The following is an 11248-nucleotide window of genomic DNA, read 5'->3' as shown; positions in this document are numbered from 1 at the left end:
CCGTACAGACCTCTAAGAGGAGGGCCACACCTGAATATTTTAAGAGATTACAATTTGTTAGGAACCAATCAGAAAAAACTATTTTTTCAGTCCCTCAAATTATTAGTTTGCAGACAAAAAATTGTATCTATGTCATATTTTGTGCCAGGTGTGGCAAACAGTATGTAGGAGAAACTAAAAATTCGATTGCTACACGGATGTGGCAACACAAATACAAAATTGTACACCAGAAAGAACTGGACTCACCCTTAGTCCAGCACTTTGTGCTACACGGTTTGCAGGCTTTGAGAGTCTCTGGACTCGAGAGCAATGCCTTGTGGTCGGATTGGGATAGGAGAACCGTTGAAAGACGTTGGATCTATCTCTTGGGAACTAAGGAACCCGGTGGACTCAACAAAAAGTGGAATTAGATTGTGCACTCGGAGCGTTACTGTTTGTGTGTTAGTGTGATTTTTTGACTCATATTGCTGTGTGAGTAGTCAGGTACATATGACCTTTGACCTTCACGTGGATTTAGGCCTTGGTGCCTAAACTCCAATTTCATTTTAGGTCTTGATGCCTAAACTTAAATTTAATTTTAGGTCTTGATGCCTAAACCTAAATTTCGTTTTGGGTTTTAGTGCCTAAGCCTAAAATTCGTCTTGGATTCTAACCACAACCTTTGACCTTTAATTTATGCCTAACCCGGTTCTCTTTCCCTAACCACAACCTCCACCCTTATGCCTAATTACCATAAATAAATAAATAAATACTTTAATAAATACACACAAATACACACTTTAATTGATTAATAAATATATGATTAAAAACACAATTCAGGATTCAACTGGTGTACTCTATGGTGGCAAGAGACACGGTTTGAGATACATGATTAGCAAGTTTAATTCATGATTTTCTGGATTAAAATACATATTATTTACAAAAACAGGAACAATAAATATCATAACAGGCAGATTTGGCATATCAGGGGCTAAAAATATGGAGGGAAGGTACCCTTGCTATAAAAACAAATTCATTTCTGTTACATTTGTCATGATTGGGATGTTAAAAATAGCAAATTATTAAAAACAAGGTGATTATGGAATTAAAAAATTAATTTCATACAATATGAAGGGTTAAAAATGGAAATTAAGGGTGCCTTCATTAAAATATGAGTTTAATCAGACTTAAAAACACAAGTTGAGCTCATTTCATCATTTACAAGGTAATTACAATTTTATCATGTGATTAAAATTGGATTTTATGACATAAAAAGTATAAATAAATTCATGGGAAATATTTTTGATTAAAAAAGAGGATTTTATGGTTGTGGTGTGTTACATTTTGTATTAAAAACTGTTTTCCATTGATTGTGTATGTGGTTTTCTTTCCGTAATTGACAGGACAGTTCGTGTCCGGTACTTACTCTCTCTGTGAGGGGAGGGGCTGCTCCCTCCCTCTCTCCCTTAATTACTCTCACACACAGACAGCTGCAGCTCACTTCAGCACAGACCTGCAAAGAGGCAACATCTCTCTCCTGGCTGCTGCTAGAGCACATTGGGCTTGATAATTGGCAAAATTTAGATTTTTTAAGCGTGTCTTGGCCTGAGGAAGACCTTTCTTAGGTCGAAACGTTGCCTGGGACACGCTGCAATTAATTTCTTCCTTTTTTCTAAAAAATTAAATACATAAATATTTTTATTTTGAAAACAATTTAGTTCTTTTCTTTTCTTTTATTTTCAGTTCATTGTTTTTATTCATTTAAAAACATATAAACAATTTACACTAATAACAACAATAACAAAACAACAATTCATTAGTAACCACTTACAATCCTTTCTGTTTCTCTCATCTGGACTTACCTGTCGTCCCTGTGCTCGCAGGGACCTGATAAGGTGCTAAAGCAGCACCTGCACCTACACACACACCAAAACACACACACACACACAAAGAACAACAACAAATACAGTTAATATCATAAAATCATTTTATTGGATATACTAACCTTTTACCATACAAACAACAATAAACAAAGTACTTCATACATATACAAATAAATATACCAAACATCAAGATGACCTCCTTTGATGAAGGAGGAGATTGGATTTTGGTACGCCACGGCAAGAGAAGTGGTCGGTCTCCGTGGCGTACGGCTGATTTCAACCGACCGCAACCTCGGGCTCAGGGGGTCTCCGGGAATCGAGGGTGGGATGCCTTCCGGGGGATGGACCGTGCACCGCCGGGCCCTCGTTTAGTCGGGGGCCGGGCTCCTTCCCTCTATCCTAACCCTCTCTATCTCACATGTTGTGCAACAACTTTTCAACGGTAAGTCCTACAGACTGACGGGTGGTACCGTTGGATTCAGAAGGTCCACAAATGGGGGGGTAGGTGAAGGACCCATGTCTCTATCTGGTTGTACTTAGGAGTTATATGCTGTAAAATGTGCAAAAAACTACACATGGAAGCATGTCCAATCGACTCAGAACGGCCTGAAACGTGCTCCTAACCACTTTCTGGAAGACATTTTTGGGCTGTGGCACTTAGTGAAATTTTCACTCCTACCGTTCACTGTTTTGACAAGTTACGCCCACTTCCCGACGTCGTACGGTGATGCGACGGGTACCGTTGGAAAGCCCGTCCCCGATAATGGGGGGGTAGGAGTTGGTTCCAAGTCTCTAACGCTTACGGATCAAAAGTTATTTCGAGAAACGTAAATGGATACGCCCACCGCTCGGCTGCAATGCATTGTGGGTCTGGACAAACACGGTTTTTCCTTAATAACTCGGCTCGGGAACGTCGGATCTTCATAAGAGATACATTTTTGGATTCCTGGCGACGGGGCGCACGCGGGGACGTACGTGTCTCGAATTTCTTTCGGGCACCTACTTTGACGTACCCGTGACCGTAGCAGGGGATAAATACCAAGTGACATCATGGGACTTGTAAGCATGTGGCTCACCATGGCCATATGCCTGCCGGTTCCCACACTGGCGTTCGTAGTCTCCCACATGGATGCGGATCCATGCCGGTTCCAACCCTGGAGCCGATAGTCGGACACATGGATGCGGATCCATGCCGGTTCCAACCCTGGAGCCGATAGTCTCCCACATGGGTGATCTACCGTGGTCGTCCCTGGTCACGTGCGTGTGCCTGGCCATCCCCCCATGGATGGTAATGCATGGCAACATGCATCCGAGTTCCAACACTGGAACTCTCACCGGTTCCAACCCTGGAACTGATAGTCTCCCACATGGGTGATCAACCGTGGTCATCCCTGGTCCCGTGCATGTGTCTGGCCATCCCCCCATGGATGGTAACACACGGTGACATGCACCCAAGTTCCAACACTGGAGCTGATAGTCTCAGCTGATGACCGGTTATGGTCGTCGGTGACCGAGGGGGGTGCGTCCTTCCTTCAGGCTTGGCCGAAGGAGGGAAAAAGCTTATACAATTGAAAATCACGCTTCCCGACCTCGTAGAGACTTGAAAGTAGCACCGGGGGTAGGTGAAGGTCCCGTGGCTCTAGCTCGCTCCGTTGAGGATTGGGAAATTCCCGATCGTGGTTATCATACCCTTACCTAAGTCAGGGGCATTGATTTTGTGGTTGAAAGAGTTGGTGGTAAATTAAGGGTTAAAAATCTAATTTTGTATTAAAACCACCCAAATTTATTGAAAACATCTAAATTGATTACATTTGAAACATCTAAATTCATCTAACCTCATTGTATTAAAAATATCTACATTTGTTGAATTGAAAATGTTTAAAATTTAAAAACATTTAATTTATCTAAATTAATTTAATTTGTTGTATTAAGAACATTTAAATTTATTAAAAACATCTAAATTCATTGTATTAAAAACATTTGAACTACTTTAAAACATCTAAATTCATTGGGCGTGGTTTAGCTCAGGGGTTTATAAAGGGGAGAAAGAGGAGTGGAAGCCTCAGTTGCTTTTTGGTTCTCGATGGTGAAACACATGTTGGTGATCTGTCTGGGAAGCCTATGGTGGTTTTTTGGTGTGCGGTACCTGAAGAAGATCTTTAATAGATCGAAACGTCGTATTTTTGGCACACCCTTCTTTTGTTTTTTGTTTTTTGAATAGAAATTTAGTTTTTTCCTCTTTTTGCATTTTAATTTTCTGGCTTTTCCCTTCCGTATGGAAGCGCCCTAAGTTGTTTGTTTTTTTGGTGAAAAAAAACAGAAAAACAGAAAATAGTGTAACAGACAATAACACTGAACATGGAGAACTGGACGGTGGTGCGTCGGGGCAAACGCCGCCCACACACACGCCAGCCAGATAGGGGCTGGGGGGACGGACAGTATGGCGGTAGGATGGACCGTGCACCTGTCTTCCCCTTTTGGGTAAGGGCTCAGACCAATTTACCTAACCGATCCAGTGTGATCCAGATTGGACAACACACCAGAGAACACGGGTTCTAGTCAGTGCACTGTTCCAAATTCTCCACTCCCTAATCAATGCTGGACAAAATATTGATACCCCTGTTCAAATATTACTAAACCACAAGTGAAAGTTGCTCAATCAAAATTTTACTTGAGTTAAGGTACTAGAATACTTAAATACTTAAAACTTCTTAAGTATTCAAAAATACAAATTACAAAGTTTTCTAATATCAAATGCTTCAGGACCTTCCCTTGACACATGAAAATATATATTTGTAAGTAACTCAGCATTTTCACGAGATGAAGTCAATGGACTCACTGACAGTGAGGAAAGTGCCTGAAGGACGTCGGCGTGTAGCCAAACGCATTTTAGAAAAGAAAAAACAGCTGACTTCAAACTTACTTGTTACTTTTAGGCAAAGTATAACGACAACCTTCCTGGAAATGTAGTGAAATCAAAAATACAATGTTTGTCTTTGAAATGTAGTGGAGTGAAAGTCAGAAGTTTGCAAAAACAAATACTCAACAGTAAATGTACTTCATTAGGTTCACCACTGCATTTAATTATTTTTTTTAAATTTAATAAACAGGCTGGTTTTATTTTATAAATAAAATATATTTAATGACTTAATAATTGTCATTTTCTTCAGTTATAATTATTAGAACTCCTAAACACTGTTACTGGTACAAAATGTTTGCTTGGTCAGGTGAAGGCAGGTACGCACACATGTGATCACATCATCAGGATGGAAGCATCTCAGCCTCATTCTGAGCCTGCAGAACAGCTGGGTGGTGAACATCTGGAGGAAACATCACTCTGAACATCTGGTTCACTTCAGGTAAACACTAACATGGATGAGCCTCTGTGGTTCCATAATATGCAACGATCCAAGTCACAGAAGACAGAGACATATTAAACACTGGATGAAGAATAAATAACCAGAGAAGAAGAAATGACTTCAAATGTAGTTTTATTTGACATAGTTCATATTTATCAAAAACTGAAAACAGGTAAACACTGTACAAACAAGATGGACAGCAGGTGAGTTCACAAACCACAGAAGAAGAGTCAGGACATCTTCTGGAAGACAAACACCAGGTAGATGCCTGGACAGAGCAAAGAGGACACTTCATTAACAAAGTCATTACAGTCGAGGCGTGTCAACGTCTCATCATGCTCCATTTATTCTCTTACCAATTAAAACATCTGATTTGAAGCATGAATGACTCTCAAAGATTTAACTGCGACATTTAGTTAACAGACAACTGGAAAATAAAGTAAACGTAAAGATTCAAGCAGAAAGTTCACTAGAAGATTAAAGTGTAACAAAGTTAAAGTAAAGATTCAACTGTAATGTAAAAAATATAACGTGAAGTTAATGTGCAGATTAGAAAGTAATGATGAAGTCAAAGAAACTTACTCGTTGCTTCCCACTCAGATCTGCTCAGAGTTCCCTGTAAACCAACAAACAACACTGTTAGAACATACAGGACCAACCAGAGAGAACCGGCCTTAGACTGTCAATGTGAGCAGACACACCAGTGGTAGTTTGACTCCGGCTCTGCTGCAGTGCTCTTTAGCATGGCAGTACTCTGCTCTGCTGTCTGTAGCCTGTCGACCTCCATCCTCACAGGGGAAGGGCTGAAAATACAAACAATTAAACACGTTAACAACAACTTAATTATAGGCTAAAAGTATCATTTTAGCACCGTCATCAGAAAGAAATAGTACCCAAACCTGCAAACCAGGTCCAACACGGATCAGAACCAAAGGCTCACTAACTACAAAGCCAGTCTTTACAAGTGAGTAGTGAGGTTTGACAAGATGGCGGCGCACACAGTTCAGCAGCTCAGTGATTTCCCTGTCAGTGTTTTGTTTGGCTTTTTGTGTACGTGTTGTTTCTCATCCTGTTGGGCGAACAACATCCACAGTCGGCATGATGTCCTTAAGATAGGAGTTTGTTACGAACATTACAGCCTCCGCAGGGAGGAGATGAAGGCAGCACTGTGAGAGGAAACAGAAGTGAGGCTGCAGGGCTGATGCGCTATGCTAGGCTATGAAGGCAGCTACACAGACCGTCGCTCCCCAGCCTTCTTATCACTAACGACAGATCCCTCGCTAATAAGATGGGTGAACTGAGGCTACAGATTGCTATGAAGGATAGTTGTGTTCTGCTGATCACAGAGACCTGGGTTCATTCATCCACCCCGGACTCTGCTATCAAGCTAGCAGGCTACACCATACAGCGCCATGACAGGACATCGGACTCTGTGTGTACGTCAATAAAAACTAGTATACCAACACAGTAACTGTAGACGGTCACTGGCCCATTTATCTCCCGAGAGAGTTCACTGTGGTCATGATCACTGCTGCCTACATTCCAGCAGATGCTAATGCTAACTCGGCTGTCAGGCATTTACATGGCAGCATTAGCAGTCAGCAGACTACGTATCCTGACACTGTGCATCATAGCAGGAGACTTTCATCATGTGGATTTGAAGGCAGTTCTCCCCAGATTCCACCAGCATGTTTAGTTTGCTACGAGACGAGCGAACACACTGGACAAGGTCTACTCTGACATCAAGCTGGACTACAGGTCTGGACCACCACCACACCTGGACCAGTCTGATCGTTTGTCCCCGCTTTTCATCCCTGCATGTGCCGCGTCAGGAAAACTGCTCTTACCATCATAAAGACGGTCAAGACTTGGCTGGATGGTGCGTCTCCGGAGGTCCAGGACGGCTTTGACAGGACCAACTGGGACGTTTCTGAACATCCAGACCTGGAGGTGTTACACAACCAACAGCGTCTCAAGACTGTGCGGACCAGCCGGCTGGAGTCTTCACCGGGATATTCACCCAGTCCTTGTCCCAGTCCACTGTCCCACCCTGTCTGAAGACCTCCACCATAATCCCCCTGCACAAGAAAACCCCACACCTCCAGCCTCAACGACTACCAGCCGGTGGCGCTCGCTGCGGTGGTGATGACTTGCTTTGAAAAACTTCTCTTGGGTCATATCGCGTCACTCCCGCCCCACAGTTTTCACCCCCACCAGTTTGCATACAGAGCGAACAGATCTACAGAGGACGCCGTAGCCGCAGCCCTCCATGCTGCACTGTCCCACCTGGAGCGGCAAGGGATCTACTTGTAGCCGGTGGACAAACTGGGAGACCCTTGGACTTCCGTCCTCCACCTGCACATGGGTAAACGGCTTCCTGTCTGATCGCAGCCAGAGGGTTAGACTGGGTCGCCACACATCCACGGCCCTCGGCCTCAGCACCGGCTCTCCACAGGGCCGCGTGCCGAGGCCCCTCCTCTACACCATCTACACCCACGACTGCACCCCCGCCCACCACAGCAACACCATCATCAAGTGTGATGACAGCGCGATGGCGGGGCTCATCTGTGGGGGGGGTGAGTCCGTCTACAGGGACGAGGTGGCAGCTGACAGTGTGGTGCAGGAAGAATAACCTGCTCCTCATCACCTCAAAGACTACAGTCAACAGACCGACGAGCTGATAACAGACTCCAGGAAGAAGACAACAGACGGTCCACCGTCAATCATCAGTGTGGACGTGTGGAGACGCTGGCTGACGGTCCACATTGAGGAGAACTTGACCTGGAGTGTGAACGTCTCTGAGCTGCTGAAAAACGCCCAGCAGAGACGACACGTTCTAAGGTTCCTCAGGAAGAACAGAGACTGCTGGTGTTCTTTTATCGGTTCTCCACAGAGAACATACTGACGTCCTGTGCAGGTGTGTGGTACACCAGCTGGTCAGAGGAAAGCTCTCCAGAGGATCATCGTCTGTAACATAAAGGACACTTCACATCCTGGTCACTTCCTGTTTGGCCTGTTGCCATCAGACAGACGGTACAGATCAATCAGAACAAGGACAAATAGATTCAGAGACAATTTCTACCCCGCAGCAACAACCACACTGAATAAAGACAAAACATGATTCAAGCTGCTGATTCAATAAAGGATCATACAGTCGATTTACAGATGATGGAATGAATGTTTGTTTTTTATCTTATTTATTTTTTATGCTCCTTTATAGTTTTATATGACTCTTGAATGATGCACTGACTGGTTTGGCATTTTAATTTCATTGTACATGTTACAATGACAATAAAGATATTCTATTCTATTCTATTGTTATTGATTGATGATGAAGAGTTTTACCTCCAGAGCCATCATCTTCATCATGAGGCTGCGGTGTTGCTCTTTCTTCACCTTTTCCTCAAAGAACTCAGAGAACGTTTGCTTCAGCACCAGACGCATGTTGTAACGCTTCGCCAAGCTGACAGAGACAGACGGGGACAAAACAGGAGACGCATTATAGTCCAGTCTTTATTACAGCTGCAACCATTAATGCATGATGGGATCATTAAATTAATCACAAACTATTTTCAAAATTGATTAGGTAATTGAGCCATTGTTCAAGAAAAAAAAAGTCAAATTTCTCTGATTTCAGTTTCTTAAATGTGAATATTTAAACTGAATATCTTTGAGTTGTGGACAAAACAGGACACTTGGACACAGTTTCACTTAAAGCTCATGAACTAAACCGTCTCAGCATGATCCAGTCCTGTTTATTCAGCGTCAAGGACTGGACCGCAGTGAACTTTCTAGGTTTTGATCTTTGGTCCAGAACGTCACAAATTACAGATACAATCCTCTGCAGGTTCATTCAACACCAATTTAAAATCTGTAGCAAAGAACCTTGGAGTAACTTTTAGACACAAGCTCAGTTTTAATGACACAGACACACCTGGACTACTGTAACTTTCCTTTCACCTGTTTAAACTCACAACTTCAACTCATCCAGAACTCAGCAGCCAGATTACCGACTAAATCTAGAAAGTTCACTCATATCTCTGCACTGGTTACCAGTTCATTTTAAAATACATTTTAAAATCGTATTAATTACATATAAGATAATTCATGGTCTTCCTCCAGAATATATTAAGGAGCTTTTAACCCACTACAGAGATCAGCTGATCAAAACCTCCTGGCTGTTCCTCAGACCAGACTTAAAACTAAAGGGGTTTTTCAGCTGATTTTCCCTTAATGTGAAATCAGACTCCACTGAAGCTTTCAAGCCACTTCTTAAATCTCACTTCTATAAAATGTCCTACTATTATTATTGTTTTATTGTCTTTAAGAAAATGTTTGTATCTTTCTGCTCTAAATGCTTTTTTAATTGTTTCAAGATGATCTTTTATGTTTCTCTGTATTTAAATGGTCTGACTTTTTTTCCTTCTATTCTGCAAATCTTTTAATATGGAACTCACTTTACATAAGCTTGAAAAGTGCTATATAAATAAAACTATTATTATTATCATTATTATTATTATTATTATCATTATTATTTGAGGAAGTCATCTTGGACTTTGAGAAACACTTGAAAGTATTTTCTGATATTTCATGGACCAAACAACTGATCAATTAATCAAGAAAATGATCTTTAACTCCACAGACAGTTGTCCTGAAAGTTGCTCTGAACGTCACGTCTCACTGCTGCCTGACCAACATCAAACAAACTGAACGAACATCTTCTCCTTCTAACAGGTTATTATTGATTTAATATCACTTGAATTAATGACCAAAACAAAAAAGTTGATGATCAGAATGTAAATCTCAACATGCTGCTGAAGTGTTGTTGTCAAAGAAGTTAATATTTAAATTTAGTCTGTTTCTTTCATCTCTGATGACAAATCGAGTTCATTTGATAATTTATTACAGTAAATTTATCATAGATTTGTCCTTTAATTTGAAACAGAGTCTCACTGTTCAAACAGAGGAAAGTAGACGAGGAACTCCGGCACATCGACGACGTCCTCGAGGCTGAAGTGATACTGACACCTGAACAGAGGGTAGAAACCTTTGGACTGGAAGGAGACTTGAAAAACCTCGTTACCAAACGACAGGGAGTCTGACGCCTCCAGACGTTTACTGCAGCAGAAGAAGAAGAAGAAGAAGAAGAACAAGAAGAAGAGGAGGAGGAGGAAGAAGAGGAGGAGGAGGAGGAGGAGGAGGAGGAGGAGGAGGAGGAGGAGGAGGAGAGGAGGAGGAGGAGTTCAAACTGTCATAAAAAATAGCTGAACTGATAATGTGATTAGTTCAGACTGAAGACGGTGTCTGTTCTTACACAAGTTCAAAGGCATCTGGCGTCGTTCCAATGAAGAATCCTCCAGGTTTGAGACGCTCGCAGGCGTTTCTCAGCATCATGTCGGCCTTCTGTTCGCTCTCAAACGAGTAATGATACACAAACTGACAGCTGCACACGTCAAACATCAGCTCAGGGTCGTCCAGCTTCTCTGATAACAAATCCTGCAGACACAAGACACGGCAGCGAATGTTGTACATTTGTGTGCTTCATTTTTCAACTGAGAACATCGTGACAGGATTAACTTATTGATTAATGAGGAAAATTATTCACAGATGTGTAAATAAAAACAGAATTCAATGGTTTGCAAAAACTTTTCCGCCTATTTTCAGTTGAATCAGAACAAAGATCAGATATTTATTGATCAGACTGATCAACTTTAATGTTTGTAGTAAATCTGCAGTTTCTCTCTGTGATCCATCATCTTTTCTTCTGACACTCAGTCAGTTTGTGAACTGAGACACTAACTGTTGAAGTTTTAAAGGTCAATTCTGTCTCATTCTTTCTTGATATTCGTCTTCAGCTGATCAACAGTCCTCAGTCTCTGTTGTCCTGTTTTGTCCTTCATGATGCACCACACATTTTCAATGGGAGACACGTCTGGACTGCAGGTCCAGGTCTGGACTGCAGGTCCAGGTCTGGACTGCAGGTCCAGGTCAGTCTAGGACCTGAACTCTTTAACTATGAAGACACAC

At 42.1% G+C, this 11248-nt stretch overlaps 1 protein-coding gene across 1 annotated transcript in view; it reads right to left on the bottom strand.

Moving 5' to 3' along the window:
- Window positions 1–5336: 5336 nt before the first annotated feature.
- rnmt (RNA (guanine-7-) methyltransferase) overlaps window positions 5337–11248 on the bottom strand; it is an 18837-nt gene continuing 12925 nt past the window's right edge. Inside the window, exons 6-11 of the mRNA XM_084738886.1 lie at window positions 10536–10717; window positions 10175–10339; window positions 8567–8684; window positions 5923–6024; window positions 5804–5837; window positions 5337–5489 (exon numbers count right to left, since the gene is read on the bottom strand). Coding sequence (XP_084595012.1) covers window positions 5452–5489; window positions 5804–5837; window positions 5923–6024; window positions 8567–8684; window positions 10175–10339; window positions 10536–10717 — 639 coding nt within the window. The 3' untranslated portion in view covers window positions 5337–5451. The remainder of the gene's footprint in view (window positions 5490–5803; window positions 5838–5922; window positions 6025–8566; window positions 8685–10174; window positions 10340–10535; window positions 10718–11248) is intronic.

Source organism: Lutjanus erythropterus, chromosome 16 (assembly GCF_056507025.1).
Source record: "Lutjanus erythropterus isolate fLutEry1 chromosome 16, fLutEry1.hap2, whole genome shotgun sequence".
In the NCBI taxonomy this organism is placed as follows: domain Eukaryota; kingdom Metazoa; phylum Chordata; class Actinopteri; order Lutjaniformes; family Lutjanidae; genus Lutjanus; species Lutjanus erythropterus.
Note: the sequence above shows the minus strand (reverse complement) of the source record. Positions and strands in the feature narration are given on the sequence as shown.